Source organism: Tiliqua scincoides, chromosome 1 (genome assembly GCF_035046505.1).
Source record: "Tiliqua scincoides isolate rTilSci1 chromosome 1, rTilSci1.hap2, whole genome shotgun sequence".
Lineage (NCBI taxonomy): Eukaryota > Metazoa > Chordata > Lepidosauria > Squamata > Scincidae > Tiliqua > Tiliqua scincoides.
Window position 1 is genome coordinate 251,371,773 of NC_089821.1, and position 25,563 is coordinate 251,397,335.

The 25,563-nt window shown below is 41.8% G+C and overlaps 2 protein-coding genes across 3 annotated transcripts in view; one reads left to right on the plus strand and one right to left on the minus strand.

The window, feature by feature from the left end:
- The window catches only part of RAB3GAP2 (RAB3 GTPase activating non-catalytic protein subunit 2), a 60,077-nt gene extending 38,705 nt beyond the window's left edge, over nt 1-21,372 (plus strand). For both annotated transcript variants that reach the window (XM_066618861.1, XM_066618871.1), the window contains 15 exons: nt 1,328-1,425; nt 2,727-2,832; nt 4,484-4,644; nt 6,694-6,910; nt 8,175-8,348; nt 9,011-9,117; nt 11,564-11,630; nt 12,470-12,540; nt 13,490-13,525; nt 14,742-14,816; nt 15,216-15,434; nt 16,931-17,020; nt 17,108-17,326; nt 18,151-18,309; nt 19,538-21,372. In XM_066618861.1, coding sequence (XP_066474958.1) covers nt 1,328-1,425; nt 2,727-2,832; nt 4,484-4,644; nt 6,694-6,910; nt 8,175-8,348; nt 9,011-9,117; nt 11,564-11,630; nt 12,470-12,540; nt 13,490-13,525; nt 14,742-14,816; nt 15,216-15,434; nt 16,931-17,020; nt 17,108-17,326; nt 18,151-18,309; nt 19,538-19,681 — 1,943 coding nt within the window. In that variant the 3' untranslated portion in view covers nt 19,682-21,372. The remainder of the gene's footprint in view (nt 1-1,327; nt 1,426-2,726; nt 2,833-4,483; nt 4,645-6,693; nt 6,911-8,174; nt 8,349-9,010; nt 9,118-11,563; nt 11,631-12,469; nt 12,541-13,489; nt 13,526-14,741; nt 14,817-15,215; nt 15,435-16,930; nt 17,021-17,107; nt 17,327-18,150; nt 18,310-19,537) is intronic.
- IARS2 (isoleucyl-tRNA synthetase 2, mitochondrial) overlaps nt 15,849-25,563 on the minus strand; it is a 42,621-nt gene continuing 32,906 nt past the window's right edge. The window contains exons 21-23 of the mRNA XM_066618884.1: nt 24,599-24,789; nt 21,644-21,788; nt 15,849-21,346 (exon numbers count right to left, since the gene is read on the minus strand). Coding sequence (XP_066474981.1) covers nt 21,204-21,346; nt 21,644-21,788; nt 24,599-24,789 — 479 coding nt within the window. The 3' untranslated portion in view covers nt 15,849-21,203. The remainder of the gene's footprint in view (nt 21,347-21,643; nt 21,789-24,598; nt 24,790-25,563) is intronic.

The window sequence follows — 25,563 nt, forward strand, 5'->3', positions numbered from 1 at the left end:
CTCCGGACCAGATCAGACGGAAAGCTCTTCAACCTCTCCAGACTGAGAGCAAAATCCAAAGTCCAGCTGAAATGTCTGCGTGACTTCCTCTTTGCCGACGATGCAGCTGTCACTACCCACTCTGCCAAAGATCTCCAGCAGCTCATGGATCGTTTTAGCAAGGCCTGCCAAGATTTTGGACTGACAATCAGCCTGAAGAAAACACAGGTCATGGTTCAGGATGTGGACTCACCTCCCTGCATTACAATCTCTGAGCATGAACTGGAGGTTGTCCATGACTTTGTGTACCTTGGCTCAACGATCTCCGACACTCATTCTCTCGATACCGAGCTAAACAGGCGCATCGGTAAAGCAGCTACCACGTTTTCCAGACTCACAAAGAGAGTCTGGTCCAACAAGAAGCTGACGGAACATACCAAGATCCAGGTCTACAGAGCTTGCGTCCTGAGTACACTTCTGTACTGCAGCGAGTCATGGACTCTTCACTCACAACAGGAGAGGAAACTGAGCGCTTTCCACATGCGCTGCCTCCGACGCATCCTCGGCATCACCTGGCAGGACAAAGTTCCAAACAACACAGTCCTGGAACGTGCTGGAATCCCTAGCATGTATTCACTGCTGAAACAGAGACGCCTGCGTTGGCTTGGTCATGTCGTGAGAATGGATGATGGCCGGATCCCAAAGGATCTCCTCTATGGAGAACTCGTGCAAGGAAAGCGCCCTACAGGCAGACCACAGCTGCGATACAAGGACATCTGCAATAGGGATCTGAAGGCCTTAGGGATGGACCTCAGCAGGTGGGAAACCCTGGCCTCTGAGCGGCCCGCTTGGAGGCAGGCTGTGCAGCATGGCCTTTCCCAGTTTGAAGAGACACTTTGCCAACAGTCTGAGGCTAAGAGGCAAAGAAGGAAGGCCCATAGTCAGGGAGACAGACCAGGGACAGACTGCACTTGCTCCCGGTGTGGAAGGGATTGTCACTCCCGGATTGGCCTTTTCAGCCACACTAGACGCTGTGCCAGAACCACCATTCAGAGCGCGATACCATAGTCTTTCGAGACTGAAGGTTGCCAATACATACAGGTACCCTTGATCAGATGCTGGTGGGATGGGTGGGTGATGGAGGTGGGTCAGTGAGGGGATGTAAAAGGCAGCAAATGGCAGAGAACGTGTGCAGCTCCCATGAGTGTTTTATATGCTACCCATATGAAATAGCCTAATGTTAGTGCATTAATCCTTTAATGGTCTCTTAGGAGAAAGGGATAGGCTGCCTGTGGCTTTCAGCCAGGAAACCTTCATTGTATTAAACAGTGTATTCCTGTGCATGCAGGAAGCTTTTTTTTCTGGAAATGTTTACATGGAGAAAGTTCAACAGAAGAAATGTGCCATATGCTGGAGTCGGCAGGATTTAGCCCTCAGCTATTATTGGTGAGTAGTGTGTTTTACTCTTCACAGATATTGTAGGGTCTCTTTTTCACTCTACTGTAGGACCTTCACTGGTATCTCTGCCAGTGAACTCTGGCTACCATGTCTAGGAGTGGTAGCTTTGGACTCAGAATGTGGATGATGCTGGGGGTGGAGAAGAGAAGGGGTGGCACAGCAGGAGGTATACTATGTAAAGTGTGTGAGATATACAGGTCCAATCTGGTTATACACAATTTTGACTCAACATGAATGGCATGAATCTGCATGAAACTGCAGATGAGAAGGAATGTGCTGATCCCCGGAGAAGGGAAAAAATGCATCCATTTAAAACCACAGTTTAAAAAACTGCATGCAAGTGATTACAGGTATAACCTAATTATCCACAGATTTTTCTATCCCAGCATGAGAAGTGCCCTTTAAATTAAAGGAAAACAGTCCTTTAACAATAGCCTCATTAATGCAAGAGACAGCAGCCTGTGACAATCCATCCAGCAGCTGACAATCCATCAATCATTCTCTCTCCAGGCACAAGGCAAACCCCTCCCTTCCCCCTGAGCACATGAAGGAAGGCTAAGTGACAGTGATTATCACCTTTCCCCCTCACTGTGGCTCCTGGTGAAGGGAGAGATTGCTTCCTCCTAGTGAACCCCAAGTGCCTGGAGAGAGACCGATTGCCTCTGTGTGCATAACAAAAGGTCAGCAAGGCTTTTTTTAAATCACCAGGGCAAAGGGACTTTGTTTTTTAAATTGATTTGCTTTAGTGCGTTTTTTGAGTTCTGGGAACTGAACCCTAGCCAATAATGAGACTCAACCTGTATACATAAAGAAATTGTCTTTCAGTAAAACTTGCTAACCTACTATTCATTGGCGATAGGGTGATGTGTAATAAATGTGCTTGATAGTAGCACATTTGATAGACTTAAATGAGCCTTACTAATTGCCTGATGAATGCACCTAGTTAATGCACTAAGATACCTTCATATGGAATGAAAATGGGGATGTCACAAGTGAGAGAGGTCCTGAATTGAAGAAAGAGTTGGGTCTGTTGAAATGTGAAGCAGCAAAATTTACATAGAAAATACTTTTACATATTGTACTGTTTCCATAGGCAGCCTGCTTCCTTAGATAATGTGGAGGTCAGCTGACTAACTTTGTGGTAGTTTCTGTTCTCTAGAACTGATGACCAAATTGTCAGTGATTTTTTGCTGGGAAGTTTGAAAGATGATTTATTTACTTTTATTTTACATGATCTCCTGAATCTTTTCCCAATTAAGACAAAACTCTTTAAATCTATTTTTTCTTAGTCTCTGCTTCTCAGTGTGTGGCTTTTTAAGGAAAAAGAAATTCTTCATAGTACACAGTCTGTTTGCTGCCTTCATGCTGCACTATCTCATCTGAGCAAAATGACAGGTGAGATGAACTTATGGAATGAAAGCAAGCTGTTGCTCATTTCTGTAAAATGTATCATTGACCTGACTATACTAGCAATAATTAAAACTGAACAAAGTGAAACACAGGCCCCTGCTAGATGTGCAGTTTTTCCATGAGAAAATGTATTTGTGAGACCCGATCATGTGTCAATACACATGGGACTTACTGCACATTCAGTCCAGTCTGGGGGTTTCTTCATCACATAGCTGCATTGGTCTCTCCTCTGGCACTCTTGTTATCCTTTGGCAGACTTCCTGTGTCTGATATAACCGCATAGGGCAGAGAAAAATTCCTGCCTGAAACCGTGGAAAGCCACTGCTAGTTTCTGTTGACAGTGCTGACCTAGATGCACCAAAGGTCTGACTGAGTAGAAGTCAGTAGAATATGCAAATCCATAAATGAGTGAATCCATAAATAAATAAGTGAATCCATAAATGAGGTAGATCTTAGTTCCAGGTCTCTTGCATCCAAGCACAGCTTCACATTGCATCTGAATGTTTTGGATGTTCAGTTTTTGGATATTCTTCAGGTAACCAAATCTCTCTCCTTCAAAGTCTAATTGGGATTGAACTGTGTCTCTTTGGTCTGGCCAGTATATGCTTCAGTTCTGTACCCCACCACATTTGACTTTGGTATCTGATAATAATGTCAGGAATTTAATAATTTCCAAGCATACCTGCATGGCAAAACAATAGCTCCCTGGATATGCTTGTTGACATGATTTGGTTAGATGGCTTTTCACTTTTGATCAATTCTAAGAGTTTCAGAGAGAGAGAGAGAGAGAGAGAGAGAGAGAGACTGACTTAATCCAAGGGCAGTTTTCTTAAAAAAACAGAACACGAATATGTTTCTGAGATGTTTCCTGCTGAGCATAGTGAAACTGCGCTAATTGTTTCCATTTCCAAAACCTCTGAAGTGATTATTTTGACCGTATTTTGTTGTGTGTTGTGGGTATTTTGGTACAGCCTGATCTCAGATTATTCCTCCTGAATCTAATGTAGTGAGTTAGTGTCTGAATGTGCAAAATCTCATAGTTTTGATATAATTCCTAGTGAAATTGTGAATGAAAACAATATGGTGGGTGTTGTAGATCTTTAACATCATGTCAATAGGGATGTCACCCGATTCAAAACATTGTGATTGATTGTATGGATTTTAATCAACTAAGAAATTGGTTGCATTTGCATGCACCAAGCAGAGCAGACAGTGTGTGATACAAGTGGTCACATCTGGTTTTCTTGCATAAAATCTGAGAAACTCGGACTAAAGTTGTATGATGAGTCCAGCTTCTGGTTCAGCATGCAGCACTAGCAGGCACCATGACAACCTGTATCTCCGTTCTCTCTTTGAGCAGGGAATGCCTTTCAGAGAATGATGTTGTGTGATGATGCACGCATAGCTACACTATCATAGAAGAGGCATTCCCTCCTATATGAGAAATAAGAGACATTCCCTCTTCTAAAATAGCTCCTTCAATGTACAACTTTTGTATTTGTATTAAAAAAGAATAACTCCTACAAACAGATGCTGTCTTGGTTGGAAATGCAGCTTATTTTTCTTTTGATTGTATTTTGTTATGTTAATTTTCCTCCATGCCTTGTATGTCTGAATTTTTTCCTTTTTGTTTCAGTTGCTATAGATGAAGCATGGGATTCTCAGTCCGTCTCCCCCTGGTGGCAGCAAATGCGCACAGCCTGTATTCAGTCAGAAAATAATGGAGCTGCCTTATTATCTGCCCATGTTGGGCATTCCGTAACTGCTCAGATTACTGATAGCATAGCAGAGAAAAAGGTAAAAAAACACACCTGGATTTTGGATTTCTTCATATAGTGATTGCTGCCTTCCTGGAAAAGGTGGGGGGGGGAGAGAACAGGATTTTAGATTCATTGCTATCTGGAAAGTTGTGTTCCTAAGAATTTGTGCTGAGAGACACACTGATGTTTCATCCACATAGATGATACTGTTTAAACTATCAGAATAAAGCTGAACTACATGTTCCTTCTGTGTTGGTAACACTTATCTGTGTGCCTGTTTCCACTCAGTTTTCTGGGTATTTGCTTCTACTGAGTTCTTAGGCGCATAGGAAGTTTAACTCTGATGTGAAATAAAATTTGAGCCTTCATCTGTGGGCCAGAAGGCAGTCATAAATAATTAGACCTGTGGAGATTATTGCCCTGCTCTTTCTCAGGATAGCATACATGGTTCCTCACCCAATTTTATCTTCACAACAACCCTGTGAAGTAGATTGGCCAAGAAATTGTGACTGGCCCAAGGTCACCCATCAGGTTTCATGACTGAGGGAAGGGAGTCTAGTACTTAAACCAATTCACAAGACTGCCTCTTGTATCCAAAGATAACCTTGAATATATGATTCCAGAAATGGTTATACAGGTGCAGCCTATTTATTCACGGATTTTTTATCTGCAGATTTGTCTCAATGGAGTGGGGGAACTGAAAGTCATACACACCTTTGCCCTGCACTGGTGTCTCTTTCCTTTTCCAGGCAGCCCAAAACACTGCAAAAAGGCTCTGCCTGGCACAGGCAGGGAAATAGTCCTGGAGCCATGGAAGAGGTTCCCCTTGCGAAGGAACGATAACACTCTTGGAGCCCCTGAGCCTGTGAAGAGGCTGAAGAGGGGAAGGGAGGGGGCGGAAAACCTCTGCAGCCTGAGCAAGTTGGAGCACGCTCTCTCTCTCTCACACACACACACACACACACACTCACACACGGGGGCAGGTTTGGTAGCAACAGTGGGGATTGCTTTAAAAAACCAAGGGAGTGTTAGCCCAATTCTCCCCCCCCCCCAATGGTGCAGGCTCTCCCTGCTCCAGCCTACGGAAACAAAACAGCCCAACAAGGCTACAATCCTCTCCACACTTTCCTGGGAGTAAGCCCCATTGACTACAATGGGGCTTACTTCTGAGTAGAAATGCATAGGAGTGGACTTTCAAAAGGTCAGCATCCCACCTGTGAAAGAAGCAGGGATAGCTGGCAATGGGAAGGGCTGAGAACCGAGGGGGAGGCAGGAGGGGGAGGAGAGGGGATTGCTTTAAAAATCCCAGGAAATGTTTGCCAAATTCCCCCCCCCCCATGGTGCAGGCTCTCCTGCTCCAGCAGACACAAACAAAACGATCCACACTTTCCTGGGAGTAAGCCCCATTGACTACAGTGGGGCTTACTTCTGAGTAGGCAGGCATAGGACTCTTAAAAGCCCAGCATCCCACCTGTGAAAGAAGCAGGACCTGTGAAAGAAGCTGGCAATGGGAGGGATGAGGGCATCTGAGGGGAGGGGATTGATAACAGCTGTCTTAGTTTCCTTCCATCCAGAAGTGTCAGGCTGCAGCGTATATGCATAACTCTATGGAATTTAGCACAACATGTTTTTTGTTAATCGCAACAAGTCAGGGAACGAAACTAACGTGGATAAATAGGCTCCACCTGTACCTATAAAAACCTGTGTTTCAGTTTGCCTTGTTTTGTGTTTCTCTATTTTTCTTACTTCTTGCTAAGTGAAAAGAAAAACACACCTCTATCCAATATAAGTTGGTACAAACATTTTATTGTACCTAAGTTAACTGATTAGGCTTGTTGAGTTTTGTTTTCTTCACTCAAGGCTGTTTGTGTCATGTTTGTTTTGATATGCACTTAAAATATTAAGTGCACAAAAAAGTATGACACACGTACACCCCCAAACCAGGAGGTGTAATTTACCTCCTGTTGTGTGCACTTAACATTTTTAGATTCATTTCTGTGTAATGTGTGAAGTTGCCTTATCCAAATGGTTACTTCGTTGTCTTTAGCAGAGCATCGGAAAGTTCACAAATCCTCTTTTCCTCTAGTTTTCCCAAATATCTGTAGGTACAGATGCTGATTCTTGGGAAGCACTCTCTCTGGATACTGAATACTGGAAACTTCTGCTGAAACAGTTAGAGGATTGTCTGATACTTCAGACCCTCTTGCAGAGTAAAATGAACAAGAAGACGAGCCAAGTGACCTCTCTGCAGGCTGAACCGTTTGGCAGGCTCTCTGTTAAGAAGCTGCTTGAAGGAGGAAAAGGTGAATTTCTCAAGAGATCTTGACTGTTTTGTGTTCCACTTTAACCCCTTACTCCCAGCGGAGCTGCATAACCCAGAACGCCACTTGTTGTTTCAGGTTCACTGTTTCTGCTCTACGAAAAATGTTCACCATGCTCTGCTTCCTGCTAGATCCCAAGATTTGGAACTGATGTGAATTTAACAGAATGTTCTTTCTAAGAAACATGCCAGAGAGATACATCTAAATCTGCAGAAGGGATGGAAAAGGATTTCATCCATCCCTTCACCCAGTCTTGTCTGGGAAAAAGTGATTTATTATACATTTAGACTTGAGGCCAGGACCACAAACAGAAGACAGTTTTAACGCATGTACCTGTTAGGTACAAGTCTCCTTCCTATTTTGTAACACGATAGACTACCATGTTACACCAGGGTCTGAGTGCTTATCCTGAGGTGGGCAAAGGTGAGACATTTGGAGAATCCAGTGCAATAGCTTGAGAGCTCTTCTAGGGTAAGAGAGCTCTTCTAGGGTACTCTAATTGGGTAAGAGGCACTTTTTCAAGTGGGTGCTCCTTTTTTTAGCAGGGGGAGAGTAACTCACCCCAGCACTGTCTGTTCTAGTGGCTGTCTGCTGGTATTCCTTGGCATCTTTTTAGATTGTGAGCCCTTTTGGGACAGGGAGCCATTTAGTTATTTGATCTTTCTCTGTAAACCGCTTTGTGAACTTTGGAGTTGAAAAGCGGTATATAAATACTGTTAATAATAATAATAATAATAATAGGGTTGAAATGTGAGGGAGTCATTCATGATCTGTTTGTCTAAACTACACACATTTGCTGAATCTGAAACAGTGGCTGATTTTGGCCCTAGCAATTCTGTGAAAACATTTTGGCACCTTCCCAAACATTTCATTTTGAACAGGAAAACAAAGGGGCAGTTTATACATTCAACAAAAATCAAGTGATTGGGAATTACAGCTTTGAACCTTTCCTTATTTAGGAATAGACTAGTGACCTTCCTTGAAGATAGAGTAAAAATCTGTCTGTAGAAGGGTTCAGAGTAGTCTTCACTCTGCTGTGAAGCTTGCAGAAACTTGCTGTTTTTCTCAAGTACAGGGACATTTGTGTGTGTTTTTCATATGGGAGCATTCAGACATGCAGCCCTTAAGCTACAACCTGAAATAGAAAGAACTTTGTCATTTGATTCTGCGGTGTGTATAAACTGGCCTTAAATTTGCCTTCAAAGGAAAAAACTTTGGATCTGATTTCAAACTTCCTTCCCTTCAGGAGGCATTGCTGACAGTGTAGCGAAATGGGTTTTCAAGCAAGACCTGGATCTGTCATTACTCAGACTGGGGTGGCAGAGAGAAGAAGCCGGAAGTGAGGAGGAACCTCCGCAGATGGACAGCAGTCTTTTAGCTGAGGATGAAGAAGACCAGAAAAGCTTGAAGACTGTCCTAGGTAATGATGTAAAGCAAACTTTTGAATGTTCACTCTCTCTGATTTTGCCCTGCCCTGTGTTTCTCATTTCATCCCTGCCCATCTTCTCGTCCAATTTCACCAGATCTGTCTGTTTTATTGACAGAGGATCTGTTTCCCTTTCATTTTGCCTCTTGCACCTTTGAACCACCTTTGCAGTTTCCTGCATGTAGAACTGCCTCCTAGAACATGTAGGTGGTGCCACTTCTCTCTCTCTCTCTCTCTCTCTCATGTTTGAATATCTACTCAAAGATCACCTTCTCTGTGTGACCTTTGACTTCTTGTTTTATTCCTCATTCCCAAATGGAACCAAACCTGAAGTGTGTGTAACAGCATTTGCCCATGTATTTTCCTCCCTCCCTCCCACCCTCTGTTGTTTTTCTCCATTGTCTGTTTTAGAATATTTATTTATTTATACATACTTACATAAATATTCTGCTTCATCTCCCAATGGGCATTCTAAGTGGCTCCTTTGGAAGTAGGAGCGTGTCGGTTACCTATACAACTGGCTCATGTGCATGATGGTGCAGTGTAAGCAGTGATAGCATAAAACTGCTTTTATGAGTAAAGTGAAGTTGTTGAACAGTTGCTGCTAAACAACCAGGCAATAGATTCTCATGATCTTCTTTTTTGTTTGTTCCTAGAATTGCTGCATTTAGCATATCAGCAGTTCCCTTGTAGCCTGGAGCTAGATGTACTCCATGCCCACTGTTGCTGGGAGTACATTGTGCAGTGGAACAAAGACCCAGAGGTAATGGGGTGTTTCTATTTTCATGAGGTGCATATTTCCTGACCTATAAGATATTGCTGTGTTGATCAGGTGAATAACTTAAACCAGTTTGGAAGAAAATTAGGTAGGTTTCTTGAAGTTGTTTTATCACTTCTGTAGTGAGCAGCAGGTCAAAATGTCATTGCATTTGTAAACATGCCATTCAGCTATTACAATTTCAAACAGAATAGCTGACAGCATCCAAAGAGGCACCACTTGAGTTAGAGCTAGTGGTTTAATCTTTTTTTTTTTTTATGATGCTGTAAAGTATATTAGAATTCAGACTACCAGTTCAGAGTGAAAAGGTAGCTCTAGGCAAGATGAAACCGACTGTATCTTTTTGGATTTAATCCATATTATGAATCACAGTACTTTTTCTTTTAGGAGGTAGGATGATCTAAGAAGCAGTAATATCCTAGATAACCTTATACAGAGTGCGTGGGTGCTGTTGAGAAGATTTTTTTTTTTTAAACTGTTCTCCTTCACTTTGTTCTGATCTTTTCTCCATTGTGTTTAAAGTTGAGAGTTCTTATTCATTGCATCTTCCTGCCATTATCTGCTGCTTTAAGTTTAAGCAAAAAGAAAAAAGGCGCCTAGATAAAGGCACTGAGGGGGGACGTGATTGAGACATACAAAATTATGCAGGGGATGGACAAAATGGATAGGAGGATGTTCTTTGCCCTCTCACACGACACCAGAACCAGGGGACATCCACAAAAATTGAACGTTGGGAGAGTTAGGACAGACAAAAGAAAATGTTTTTTCCAGTGTGTAATTAGTCTGTGGAACTCCTTGCCACAGGATATGGTGATGGCATCTGGCATGGATGCCTTTTAAAAGAGGGTTGAACAGATTTCTGGAAGAAAAGTCCATCACAGATTACAAGCCATGATGGTTATGTGTGACCTCCTGATTTTAGAAGTGGATTACCTCAGAATGCCAGATGCAACAGAGGGCACCAGGATGCAGATCTCTTGTTGTCTGTTGTGTTCCCTGAGGCATTTGGTGGGCCACTGTGAGATACACGAGGCTGGACTAGATGCACTTTTGGCCTGATCCAGTCGGGTTTTTCTTATGTTCCTATACAAAACTTTTTAAAATGGATTTATTTAGCCAATGCATACCATAACTTCTTTCCCAATAAGGGGTGCTCAAGCCAGCTTACAAAAACAGTAAAATACAAATAACAACCAACAAAACTATTATGCAAAATGTATTCAAATAAAAATCAGCAATGTCATGCAACAAAGTTTAAAGGATTTAAAAAATATAAAAGATTTACAAGTGTGAGCAACTGTAAAATATAACAAATTGGCACCAGCAACAGACTAAAAACTGTGTCCCATGTAAAATCAAGCCACAACTGCCATATAAAATGGATCAGAAGGCCACCCCCCCCCCCCCAAAAAAAAACACCTGTTTTCAAGCCTTACCAGAAGACTTCTAAGGAGAGCAAATTAAAGGGGTGGGAGTTCATAATTCCAGTGCCGCCACCACCAAGAAGGCCTTCCCTGTTGCTGCCGGCCCCTCACCTCAGTCAAGGATGGCATGCGAAAAGGGATACCCCTAGTGATTTTAGGGGACAGGAATGTATAGAATGGAATGTGTAGAAGAAGGTGATCCCTCAAATACTGTGGTCCCTAGTCATAAAGGGCTTTCAAGGTCAAAACCATCACCTTGAATTGTGCTTGGAAATGAACTGGCAGCCTCTATAGATGCTGAAGCAACATCTGCGCGGAAAAAAAAAAAACAATTGAGAGGGCCAGCAGGACTAACAGGGACACACTCTCCTGTCCCAGGATCTCCACCAAGGTGGTTGTGTCTTGAAGCCATAGTGAAGGGGATCCAGGTAATTCATTTTGTCCAGGACCTGCTGAAGCTGAGATGCTACCACCTGCTCAATCACTTTGTACAGAAACAGAAGTTTAAAGACTGGCTGGATATTATCATCCAGGGAGGGCTTTAGGAGAGGGTGAAGCACTCCTCCATTCAGGATGAATTCACCACCCTTCCTGATCAGGCCCCCCCCCTCCCACTGCCAGATCTTACAAACTGAGCTGGGCAAGGGACAAAGCAGACAGCCTCAAAAGATTCTGTCTGACTCCTCAGGCTGAACAAGCGAAAAGGAATCCAGAATAACAGGACCAACAAGTACTGAAAGGACATTGCCAGATACAATGTCCAGTTGTAATGGATGTGAACGACTTTATCTGCAAAGTGTGTAAAATAAAGTACTCTTTGTACATGTGCATGCTTATTTTTATTCATACAGCCTTTAGCAACTACAGCCTGTGTATAGCATGAGCACTGCATGGACATATAATATAAAACAAAGCTTGAAAATTGGGAACCTAACATTCAGCATATTTGCCTCATTGCCATGACTGGTTTAACGCTGTTTCTCTCTTTTTAATCCTTTTTTCACAAGGAAGCCCATTTTCTCACCAGGTCGATAGATCACCTCAGATGCATTGATAACGGTCATGTTCAGCATGGTAAGCACAAAACAATGGTTAAAGATCACAATCGGTTTGTTAATATCAATCTGTGTAAGGAGAGTAGCAGGGCATTGTGTGTGTGGCATATAGGGTGAGGGGTGTGCAGGTGTAATGCTGGTACCACCGTGGAAGTGTTGAAATCTTGCAGCAGTGGGAATCAGTGCTCCACTTTGTTGGAGGATGCTGATGCCTTGCAATTTCATTTATCTATGGTGGCATCATCATGCCTGAGAGTAGGGCTGCCATTATACAAGTGTGGTTTTCTGTAACAACCCATTCATCCTCATTACCATTACAAGCCACGAATAGGGAGCCTGCACCTTAATTGTTGGCCAGCTGGGCAAGGAGGCACCTTTTAAAAAGGTACCCTCTTATATTTAGTAGATGGAGAGTGACTGTCCCTATATACCCCAGCATCTTTTCCAGTGGCTGTTGCTGGTGTCTTTTCTGTGCCTTTTTTTAGTCTGTGAGCCCTTTGGAAACCATTTGTTGATTCATTTTTTTATGTAAATTACTTTTTGAACTACTTTTTGTTGTAAAGCAGTATATATTCTTAATAGTTCGGGGGGGGGGGAGTGGACATAGATAAACTGTGCCACAGTTCAGAAACATATATCCAACCCTTCTTTGATATAACATGGAAATCAGTACTTGGCAGCTTACCCATTTAAAGTCAATTCAAGTGACTTTTTTTTGAAGCACTTTAGAAGCAGTGCTTGCAGATATAGAAAGGGACAGGTCCAAGGAGCTCATTCACACCAATCCTTTCCAAAACTGCCATCATTTCCCTAATAAAACCATTTCTACTTGGAGCTTAAGGCATATAATTGTTTCAGGAATTGCTCTGATGATGTGGAATACATTCATAGTGAAACGGCTTTCTGCTGCTACCTACTTAATGGACAAGGTAAATATTGAATTATGGTTTCCCTTTTTTAATTTATGAAGAGTAGGGAGAACATTAATGGCAGTAATGGTTTAAAACTAGTGCTCTCTCTCTTGACTTAGACGTTTTAGACTTCAATTCCATACACACTTACTCCTGGGAGTAAGTTTCACTGAACACAGTGACACTTACTGTCTATAGTTGTTTTTTTTTAATATTGTATTAAAACTTTAGCTATTTTCACATATTAGTTAGATAAAGCCTGCAACTGTGTTTGAAGTACATTTCTCAGTGAGTTTTAATTTGGCCATTTAGATTTGCTGCTGCTTGCTTGTGTATGCAAAAAAATTACCAGAAATCATTTTTTCCCCATTTGTTCATGTTTCTTGTGGGCTATCCTCCAATTTGAAGAACTCAGTGTGTTTAAGTTCCATCAACCAGCTGCTGCAAAACTTAAATCAACAGCTACATCTAATATCCCAGCCATACAAATTGGGTTTAGTGGCTTTCCTGTGCCAATTGCAGGTTGGCCCACAAAATTCTGAAGCCAATCTTTCCTAACGGCTTGTCACACCTGTATCTACTTAACTTGATTATTCAGCACTTTGTGATAGGAAAACAAATGTGTGAGTTGTGCTCAAGGTCATGGCAGGTGTTGCATTTGTCCAGTGGAGTTCATGCCTTCAGAATCTTGTCCCGCTGGGGACAACTGCTCAGGGTTCTTCCTTGAGCACTGTTGTTGTGGCAAGTGGGAAAAGGGAAGAGAAGCAGGAATGCTGCTACTTAGGACAAGTGAATACAACAAAGGTCAGGGCTCATTAGTTCTAGTAGTTGTTGGAGAGTGAATTTCAGCAATTATAGCTTTTTACCATTGTAGTACTAAATGAAGACTAGCTGCACCTGGTCCAACCCTGTGGGTACTTTGCCTTTAGCAAACTGCTTGATTTAACCAGAGCAATTTCTGTAATAGGTTGGAAAAGCACCAAAGGACAGGTTATGCAGAAGGGCAAGTAATTTTTTTTATTATTATTTGCTTTAAAAAAGTGCAAGGTGACATTTGTATTGGATTTAGATGGAGATTTCTGTGGGTTCAAACTAAGCCCAAGGTTCTCAATTGAAAGCCTACTTAAGGAGGTTGGTTTCTCTCTTTCGCTGGTTTCCTTTGATTTATTCTCCCCTGCAAGGGAGTCCTGTTGTTTTACTGGTGTTTGCTTGTCTTGTGTCTGTCATCTTTAGCACTTAGGATGAGAACAACCTTTCTTGCAGCTAAGGAGACTGTATAGTTTGGCACTGTATAGTTTGGCACTTCATGTCCCTGCACAAGAAAGGGGTCTTCAGTTTGGTTTGCTCAAGGCAGCAAGTGACACTGGTTGAAGTGTACTTACTGTTTGTCTTTCTAGCAAACCATACTTTTAAACATTCAAGTCAAGTGAATTTTCCAACGAATGTCTTGGTTGGACAGTCACACATTCTTAGTCTTGATTGGATGTCATCACCTAATATATCGATACCCTTTTCTTTTTACAGTTTTGACCATATTCTGCTTGGGTTGCATCTCTCATATGAGTTTCTCCACCTTCTTTCCACAGCACCTGAAAACACATTCCTGGGGGTTGGGGGATCCTCCAACATTATTAGGGGATATGGCATGAAAGCCTGCTGAGGGAGGGTGAAAATAAGTGAAAATGTCCCCCACCTGCATGGATGAAATTGCCTTTAAATCAATATGGGAATGCAACCTATTGTCTGCTTTAATTTGAAGAAGTGGGTTGTATCTTGTGTGTGTTGGTTCTCCAGCTTGGGTGTGGTCAAACACCATTGAAAACATATTTGGTTCAGATCAATGTTGATTGAAGAATTTAATTGTTTGCGTTGAATTTTGGCTTGGTTTAGTTGCTTGGAAGCCTATTCATGAAAGAAATGAGAATGTAATTATGAATGCTCATCAAAGGCAGAGATTTTTCATTATGATTTTTACTTCATCAGCATGAGCCTCTTTGAATGATTGATACATTTCTAAAGCTGCTAATTGAGTTGGAAAATTCATTTGCTCAGGAATGTTCCTGGCAAAGTGCTCAGTTGCACAGTGGGTACTCTCACAGTGTAGATGTATATCTCTGTATTAAGTATCATGTTCAGTGCTCGGCTTTGCTCCCATCCGTATGTTGGAATGTATTCAGGAAAAATTCCATTGCACACGCTAACAACTCTTTGTCAATTAGGATGTGGGGATGAGTGACGCTGCAATGACATCTTTTCTTGGCTCTTGTTCAGATCTTCTTCAGACACTCATGGAGGTAACAAAGAATAAATCCAACCCCCACAATATGTTTAATAGATGAATGCTGTCTCCTATGTTTGTATATGTCTGCCACGGCTGAATTTTTCTGCAGTAGAGAGAAAATGAAAGCATCTATATGCCAAATGGTCTATATGTCTTTCATTAGGAATATTGGCAAAACGTATGATGCAAACTACAATGTAATGCAAGGATTTGGAGCTGGCTTAGCTCTACATGCATTTGTTTGTGTTTTATTCCTAAAAACACTATATGTTTTTAGTAAGGGAAACTTCTTGATTTCTGCTTTCCATTTTTTTAAACAATAAAATCTCTGAATTATTTTGAGCATGATTAGTTCAGATCTGAATTAGTTGCTTTTAAAATGACAGTGATATTCTCTGCTTTCCCATACCAGGCTGATGTCTGTAGCGATGAAATGCAACTTCCTGTGCTGGACACAGAAGATGCCTGGGTGTCTGTTGAAGGACAGATCTCGTTAGTGGAACTAGCTCTTGAACAGAAACACATTCATTACCCCCTTGTTGAGCATCAGTCAGTTCTTTGCACTATCTTGTATGGGATCATGAAATTTTCACTGAAGAGTGTGAAGCCCCTCTCACTCTTCGACAGTAAGGTATGTTACTGTAAAAGATGTACTATGAGCAATAACTTCTGCCATGACTACAGCCTTATGATTGGTTAGTCACTGAGACTAACTGTGGTAATTACTTCTTTAGGCTGTTAGTACTGGGGTGGTGTTGCAAACTTAGGGGGATTTGGGGTGCCCAGAGTTCTTGGTTCTCGAACCCTAAAGCCCTCAAGGCCCCCCTGTCCAGTAGTACTACCACCACCCTGTATGTGCCAGTGCCTCAGTCCAGGGACACTGAGACCCTCTAGGCTTAATTCTATCCCTTGCAGGCACTGAGCTCTTTTTCCAATTAGAGCTTCAGTTCTCAAGTTACTAGACCTCAATGAGCACTCGGTAGCTTGCTGAACGGCTAGGCAGGATTCTGAACCCTTGTCCCCAACAGACAATGAAATAGCTTAGTAAAAGGTATTTTAGTTTATTAAGTACATAAGGTTACAGTAAGGCAGCAAATGCTAGAGGCATAAACATCTAGGAAACATATCAGCAATAAAATAATAAAGCTAGCTAGCTATCTCTATTAATCCCTATCTCTCACCTGGGTCAGCTTCTCTTGTAGATCTTTTAGCTCCAGGCTACCTGTGAGGCCAGGTGCCCATGGTGGACAGTTGGAGCTCACAAGCGTGCAGGATGTTGCACCCAAAACGCTGTCCAAGAAGGAACCGGACACACCCCTTAGGCCTCATTATTATACTTCTCATGCTAGTAGTACTGAGGTGACTTCATACTTATTTAGACTGTCCAATCAGAAACTTTTGAGGAGAGAACCTTCTTAAAGTTGGCCTGGTTGCTAGCCCCTCATAGTTCTTTACCCCTCCCAACTGGAGATCCATAGCTGCATTCCATCACGCTTGATCAGGTGCCTCTCCATCTACTAAGGTGTTACACATTCCAATGGGTTGCAATTCTTGTTGTCTGTCCTTCCTGGACAGCAATGGAGAGACAACAATCTTTTTGTTTATTTACTCACATTCTTGCAGCTAGGGACGGCTAGCAACTTCTCAGTTACATTGTCTTAGTGTGGTTCAGGCTTCTACTGCCAACCTAGGCCTAACATGTACATATTCATGACAGGCAGGCATTTTAGATTCTTGGCCATTTTAATGGACCAACAGTTGATACCACTTTCAGAGGTACATCACATAAAAAATTCCAAGTAGGAAAGAATACTCATGCAAACCACATGTGATAATTGGCTATGTGGGTTGTTTTTGTTCAGTGTACCTGTGCTGGGAAGCTTCAGCTGCAGTTTCCATCCATGTTTCGTATAATTGCAGTTATGTGAAGCACGTGCAATTTTTTTCTCATCTTGACTTCACAATATCTATGCATTGTTGAACACAGTTCCTCTCTGAGGAGAAACGTGTACGGCAGAGAACTATTTTGTTTTCCAAGCAGAGCATTTAACAGTTTTTTTAAAAAGTTCTACCAACTTCACTATTAAAGAGGACCTTGTCCTGTTGTATTCCATCCTCTCTGTGTAGGGTAAAAATGCCTTTTTCAAAGACCTCACTTCAATTCAGTTGCTGCCTAGTGGTGATGTAGATCCAGCTCTGCTGTCGATACGGCATCAAGTAAGTGGGCTCTCTACAGAAAACAGATAATTCTCTCTATGTAAAATGAAGTTGCTGCTGATATGGCACTCTTTTTTCCCTTCCAAGTTCTTAACCAAACTGGTGAGTGCAGTGGCACAAGCTCAGTCTCCATCCCGCAAAACCAGAGGCAGCCAAGAGGAATTAACAGTCATGTCGGTGAAAGACAGAGATTGGCCAGCCCTGGCTATAGATTTGGCTCAACACCTTCAGGTCAATGAGGATGCGGTCAGAAGACACTATGTGTGTGAGCTGTATAACTATGGCCTGGATCAACTTGGAGAAGAGGTAAAAGGTTCACACTAGGCAGTGACTTTAATTAGTACCTTCTCTAGGGCAACAGTGGTTTCTCAGAGGAACAACTTCAAAATAGATGAGGTACATGCCCTGCCTGCTCTAGTTAGTTTATTTTAAAATATTTTCATCCTTACTATCCTGCCTTTCTTTCCACCAACAATGCAAGGTGGCTAAGAGCAATAAAAACATCATGCAGTAAAAAATACTGAAACCATCAAACAGCAGCAGAACCAGAAAGCAACAACACCCCCCCCCCCCAAAAAAAAGTAGTTAAGGAAATGCCAGATTTGAGTAGAGTGGTTTTATATGGTTCTGTTTTAATAAATTGCTGGAAAATGGTTTCCAGATAGAAAAAACCGTTGATCTGTCTAGCCTTCTAGCTTGGTTTGTGCAGTGAGTCTTTTAGTACTCCTGCATTGATGAGAAGAAATCACAGCATTTTGCAGTGCCTGTTTGCAGTGTGATTGGGTAACTGAATGTACTGCCAGTCTCTCATTTCGCTTGCATGCATGGTTTTGAGGGGTAAGAGTCTTCTGGAAGGATCTTACTGTTAAGTCCTATAATGACAAGTTTACTGTGCATGTGTTCAGTGACAAACTGACTGTGTCTTAATCTATAATGCAGAATATCACTGACAGCAGTAGAAATCATGTAAATTCATTCATCCTCATTTTGGAGTTTCTGATTTGAAGACAACTATTTCCTGCATGTGCTTAACAGGGAGGAATTGCTAAAACCACGTAGTGTGCTTTCAGTGGTGAACACAGTCTTTGATTAGGACTGGTGGCATTAAGATGCTCTTGTCTAATATGCAGGCCATTCTTCAAGTACATGACAAAGAAGTCCTTGCATCTCAGCTATTAGTGCTGACAGGACAGAGGCTGGCTTATGCCTTACTGCACACCCAGACCAAGGAAGGCATGGAGCTGCTGGCCAGGCTGCCTCCAACTCTCTGCACGTGGCTTAAAGCAATGGTAAGTTCCTTTTTAACTGAAAACAATAACAAGGACCTCAAGTCTCTCACTAGACATTCAGTTCAATAAAACTGAAAATCCTAGAAAAGCATTTCACATCTACAGATAGTTGTTTCTGTCGCAGAACCATAATTCCACTTTAAAAACAAGACCTCAGATTAATGATCACATGTACTTCTACTAAAGATGCACAGCTAGCAATATAAGCTGCTTTTTTTCAGTAAAGGAGCAGGGGGTTGTTGGGTTAGATTGACTCACAGATGGTACAAGTATGTTGAAAGTGTCCCAATTTCTCCCTTGCAAATCTCATTTTGTGCCAGAACATCTGTGCTCTGGGTTCCTTGACCTGAGTGAGTCCCTGAACAGTTAGGCTGTTTTTGGCAGAGTGACAGGCCTGAAGCGTAAAGGAGACAATTCTCTGGTGTGTTTACCTTAGTCTAGTTTTTATTTCTTTTCGGGTAGAGGTGCTTGACTATTAGTCACAAGTCTCTTTTATAATTGTCTACACCAGTGTTTCTCAAACTGTGGGTCAGGACCCACTAGGTGGGTCGCGAGCCAATTTCAGGTGGGTCCCTAGTCCTTTCAATATTTTATTTTTAATATGTTAGACTTAATGTTACCATGGTATGTGCCTGCATTTTGGGAATGTTACAGACCTGTACTTTTAACAAGCTACTATGTATATTCTTTTAACCATTATAGTAAATGGGACTTACACCTGGGTAAGTGTGGGTAGGATTGCAGCCTAGGATGGTCAAAAAATTTTCTGCTTGATGATGTCACTTCCGGTCATGACATCACTTCTGGCAGGTTCCGAAATTCTTATTCTAAAAAGTGGGTCCCGGTGCTAAACATGCGAGAACCACTGGTCTACACAACTCCAAGGCAAGTTAGGCTGAAGGAGGGTGACTTTGTCCAAGGCCACCCCACCTTGGGGAAGGAGCTTAATGGCTGACCAGGGATTTGAAGAGAGGCTTCCTACTCCCAAGCACCATTTTCTCCACTGAAAGAGAATTACCTGAGAAGAGAGAATGCTTTCATGGTGAAATTCTTACAACTGTCTATGAATTTAAGGTTATCGTGATACAGAAATATTCCACCAAGCGGGGATGATGTGTGGAAGCTTAGACTAAAATGATCTCTAGTCTGGTACTTGCTTGAAAAGACCAACTTGTGAAGTGCTTTTGGAGATGAATAGCTGAAGGCTGTGTATTTCCCTCCCCTGCAGGACCCACAGGATCTTCAAAATGTAGACGTGCCAGTTACCACAACTGCAAAACTAGTTGATAAAGTTATTGAACACTTGCCGGAAAACCACGGCCAATACAGCGTTGCCTTGAATCTAATTGAGGCGGTGGAAGCAATGTCATGATAGTGACGCTAGTTCTCATAGTTTCACTGTTCTCTGGAATAAGTTAAGTGCATGGCTCTTGTATACACGGAAGCAGACCTCACTAGAAGATTCTAATATTTTGTCAACCAACTTATGAGACAACATCCATGTGAAATTCTGCCTTACTGTGGTAGGCAATACCAACTCCTCTGATCACCTTTGTATATTTGTCTATAACCTGAAATATTTATTTCTTACTCAAGTACTTGTGCAGTAGTTCAGGTTTAACAGCTTGGTTGCTGTTCCAAATAACATGTTCATATGCTAACAGCAGCTGTTTTTTCAATATTGACAAGAATTTAATCAGAAGCTGAGAAAGCAAAGCTCCTGCCTCGTATCTGTTATGTAGGAAGAGCTTCTGGTTTTCAACTTAGTGTGTTGACTGCTTTATCAAAGAAAGTCAGCTGGAAAAAGGCCTGTGGCATTGGAAGACATCAAACAGGAACGATTGGAGGTAGCAGCTAGGCTAACCCTTGCTGTTTTTCAGAAAGCATGTTTCAGTGGGGGAAGAGAGCAAGTTGACACTAATTGTGTAAAACTGAAAATGATGTTGGCCTCTCTTGGATGTTTTGACAAGGTATGGAAAACCAAAATCAGGAAACTAATACTTAAGCTGATCAAGCGCTATAGAAACAAGTCTTTTTGTAACAACTTCTAATGTTGTACAGCTTATTGTAAATGGTGTCCAACACTAGACTTCTTGCATTGAAATTTTTGCTTTCTTTTCCCAGATATGAAGTATTAAAATTAACAATCTTGACATTCTTTTGGTGTGCTCAGCCTTGTACTTGATCATTGGGTTACTTATTAAATTTGTACCTACTGTCTGTTAAATCAGTTAACATGCCATATGTTAAACATGTCTGTTAAAAAAGATAACATGCCATATAGTTAAGTAACCCAAGGTGAAAAATCTTGTCCTCTGCTCTTGCTGTCTAAAGTATTATAACCATACCATTTTATTTTAACCCAAAACTGATTGTCATATCATGGTGCCTTAAGGGACTTCACTTACATATAACGTGCTTAATTTTTTAAAAAATTGACATAACAGGACATACACACTCCACTCTGTATCAAGTGCAGTGAATGTGGGTGGGAAAGAAAATAGACTCATAGCAACCATTAGAGTTAGTGAGCATAATTAAGTTTTCTTTCAAAAAGCAGCTTATATATGCACTTAAACTCCACAAAGCTGTCAAATACTTTTTCTAAAAAGGAATCTAACTTAAAGACTGACTGTAAATGTTAGGCTAAGAAACTTATGTAGGTGTAAAGAGCCATTAGGATTAATGGGTAAGCACTTTATTAAGTATACAAGCTTTAAGCATACACACCATCCATTTCAAAATTTTTGAACATAGCACTCCAACCTTATCCTTGCACAACTAAGCGAATGTCTTCTCCATATACATTTCTACACTCTTTCCTGTATTCCAAAAATGAGAAGTCTAATGTATCCATCTGCTTTTGGGAGACCTGACTGCTACTTGAATGTGTATCATTTTCCACCAAGAACTTCCATACAGCGTGCACAGGGAGCCTCTGGTGATTCAGCAGTGTATTTTCGACAGCGAAGGCATTTTGATTTGGCAGCTGGTAGAACAATGACTTTGTAGGACGACTCTTCCCGGATATCGCCACCTAATAAAAGAAACCAATGGAAGAGAGGCAAGACTTGTATTTTCTTAGAACATAAGGCCCTCTAGTTCAGCTCCTGTTTTCCACAATAGCCCCCCAGTTGCTTCTGCACAGCCCAAAAGCAGATTTAAAAAGCACACTTCTATTACTGGCTTCCCTGCAAATGGGATTCAGAGGCTGCTGCAGCATCCACCAATAGCACTTAGTTGTCATGACTGGTCGCCATTAGTGAATCTGTACTTCATGACTTGGTCTAATCTCTTTTTAATGAAATCCTCACCACAGCTTGGAGCAACTTACCTTCTAAATTTATCAAAAATGTGCCTTTAATTATGTTGTCATCAGTGATCATATCTCGAGGAACTTCAGTTAGCAAAGTTGTCTGTGATGCCATCATTATTTCATTTAGCTGGGATGTACTTGAGGACTCTTCATGTTGCAGTACCTAGAGACAAACTCTCAATGACTCTGTATACAAATAATTTGTGTATTAAGAAAACTGGTCAAAGCTATGTATTTTTTTGCTAAAGTTAGCAGTTCAGGCTGTGAGGGTCACCTGTGAGCTCCTTGGCTTGCTCTCTCAATAGCAGAGTACCAGTTCCATAAATGAAGACTTCTAAAAGTAAATTGTGTTCAGTGGCATCAGACCACACTGGGTGACACCACTACTGGCCAAAACTGCTTTCGTGGTACTTATAAATAATAGTCTCATGTAATATATAACAATCAATGGGTAATTTAATGCAGAATGTAATGAAACAAAACATGTTGAAATATCTGTATTCTATAAAAAGTTATAGTTGAATAAACAGAAAAGGAACACAGTTGCCTTATGTAACAAAAAGTAGTTTTACTGAACTCAGAACTGACCAGTGAGACTGATTGTTCCAAGAACTGAAGAGGTGTTATGATACAGTAGGAAACCAATAAGGTGTTAGTATGAGTCCGCTCCCATTTCCATGTTCAGAGCTTATACTAGAACTCTTATTCTGTTATGTCATCAAATTAGCCACTGGTTTTTTGTTGGTTACCACTTTGTTGGGTGACCTGTACAGTTATGTATTAAAATAAATACATAAAGTTAAAGTGGGTTTCACCAACCCTAGTAATGCCACTGCATTTAGGCTGCATGCATGATATTGTAATTTATTCTATATGGTCTGGGAAGGAGGTCCATCAGGGTGATGCAGTGAGTTCTCGCACCACGTGAGGTGAACACTAGTGGTGCCTCTGATCATGTGGCATTCTTCCCAAACCCCGTACTGCAGTGTTATTCAATCTGTGCAGCGCGGCTCTTTAGGGAGGCGCCAGGAACTCAAAAGGGAGGCACAGGATGTCCTCTCGCAGCGATATAGTCACACCCCGGACAGAATACAAGCCCGTTCTTCTGCCCGTCTGCGCTTTTTTTTAAAGCAGAAGAAACGGGAGTTGCTCAGCTGCAAGAGTGGCTGCTGCTGCCCCGCCCTCTTCTCCCTCCACTCCCAGGCTGTGGCTTTCTATGTTGTTTTCAAAGCTCTTCAGCTCCAACCCCCATCTGGCAAGTACCGAGCATGCTCAGCTTGCAGTCCTTAACCCTCGCTGATCCTTGTCTGGTTGGTTCCTAGTTCCCAGCCTGTGATTGCTTCTCATCAAAGTGAAATCTCTCTTTTCAACCCCCTCCCTCTTCCACTCCCCCCTTTCAATCTCCAAACCTTCCTGCTTTCCTCCCCCTCTCCAAATAAACCGCTTCCTATTTTACCAGTCACCAGGTGTCTTAAAGTTGCTTCCATGCAGTTGGCAAAGGGGGGGGGGGAGACAAGCACACACTTTACTTGGCCAGAAGCAGGAAAAGGGTTCAGTTTTTAAAGTGATTTATTAATCTTGTTGTTTGACTGAAGAGGAGAGGCTGTATTTTTAGATGAATTTTGCTATTTAAAGGGAATACTTATCAGCCATTGATGAAGTGATTGCCAGCCGACTCCTATCCACACTTTCCTGGGAGTAAGCCCCATTGACTCTAATGGGAATTACTTCTGAGTAGACATGCATAGGCTTGAGCTGTGCCTAGTAAAGGAGACAAATCAGCTTCCTAACCAAACCCTTATCAGCTCTGATATATTTTCATTGTCTTTTTGTTTTCCCCATCACTGCTGGAAAAATTTAATTTCATTGAATTAATAAAGGGTTCAATCCTATCCAAGGAGAATGGGAGAAATGACTAGTTGGATTGGGGTCCGCAGGAGGGTGTGTGTGTGTGTAATGTTGGTCAGAGTGGTTGTTCACAAAGTTCATTTGATAAAACAATTCTATTGGTATGCTTAAAGTTTAAAAAAAGGAGTCGTCCTGGACCAGACAAAATCTACCTACTCCAGCATCCTGCCTCCAACAGTGATCAGCAGCTGATCATTTATAAAGCATGTATATTGCTGTACATTAATAATATATTTTTAAGATCTGCATTTAATTAATATGATTAATATAATTAATATTAATATAGTTAATATTTCTGGCCACTTCCTGTTTAATGATGTCACTTCCTGCCCTCAGGAACATGATGGGAAGTCATGGCCAACAGCCAGGGGGGTCATGGGAGCCACTGCCTGGAAAAGTTTGAGTATCATTGCTGTACTGATTTGCACCTATAGCAACTGATAAGCCAATCTCTACATTTAGGACTATCAGTACTTTAGGCACTGGGAGTAACATCACAGAGCAAAAGGAAGCTGCTCTAGCTATGTTTCATACTGCTCCCATTAACCTTCTTTACCAATTAACAGCACATCCAGGTTGAACTATTTTTATATCTGCATATTGGGCATCTAGATGCAGCTGGAGAACTATGAGACTAGGTCAGTGGTCCTCAATCTGAGGCATGGCTCTTGAGGTTGGTTTGGTGAACATGTAGGGGTGGTGTGGGATGCTTGTCACCCAGCAGCCCGATGAAGTGCTGGAAACAGCAGTAAGAGGCTGGGTTCAGTGGGCAGAGCTCATGCATCAGGTTTTTGCTGCTTGAAGGACCCACCCACCCTAGACTTCTTACGCCCATTTTTCAGCACCTTTCCATGATCTCCAAACTAGTAGCAACTGGGGATGACATCATTGCATCATCATCACTTATTCCGGTTCCGGGTGCTGTGTCTGCAGTATGGAGGGCAGGGCGATGAATGTTAAGTTTGGATAGTGCTGGACTAGGTGGATAAGCACCTTGTCCCATCACTTGCCCTGTAGGTGATGATGAGGCTTTATTAGGTTGTCTATAGTGATTTTTCTGCTTACCTCCATTAATTCAAAGAGCAGGCCAGGTTCAATCACAACGACCACCTGATGTTCCAAAGCATTTTTGCCTGGGATGGAACCAAGGAAAGCATCCCTCATTGCACACGCTCCTTCCACTGCTTCTTCAAGGCCTGGTTTCTTCCATACAGGACTTGTATTCATCCATCCAGAATGAAATACGCTACCAGGTTCTTAGAAAGAAAGGGAAAAGTTAACACCTAATGCATTTGTAACTGCTCTAGTAGATCTTTCAAATTCACAACTCTATTTTATCTTTAAAACATACACTAGTAATCTGAAAACTTAAGACTAATTTTTACAGGTTAAAGTCTTAATCATTTTCAACATACATTCACTATTTAAACTGTGCCGGGTTTAGCAGTTTTAGAGTTGTGGAAAATCCTCCTGCAGCATTCTGTACACCAAATGTGCGAATTCATGATCTGTCTTCCTGTTAAGCCTGGTAAGCCAGCTGCTCTGCTTACCAACAGAACTACTTTGTCCGCTACCTGTCTGTCTAGGTCCAAAAGACAGGATGGAGAAACCAGGTGGGTTCTAATCCCACAATCAAGTAACATGATATCAAAGCAAAGTTACGTATTTCCCAGCTTGCAGGAAATGTTCATTGTTCTCTGCCACTCACATGAGTGACCTGTTTGTTGGGAGGCTTCCTTGAGCAATAAGGTCTAGGAAGATTGTCTTGCTAGATTGTGATCCTAGAATTTATTGTTGCTTTCTCTGTCCTTTTCCATGGGATAGAGGGGGGAATCTGTGGGCTGAGGATTTTGAGTAGCCTCCAGCTCTATCTGCTGGGCATTACTAGTTACTGCACCCACTTAGTGAAACCTTTTCTTTGTGCATTCCAGCCAAGCTCAGGCATTTTCCATCAGCCTGCTTATACTTTTACTACCCACTTTTCTTTTCCTTGTTACATTTTGACCCTGGCCATGTTCACAGGTAGTGGG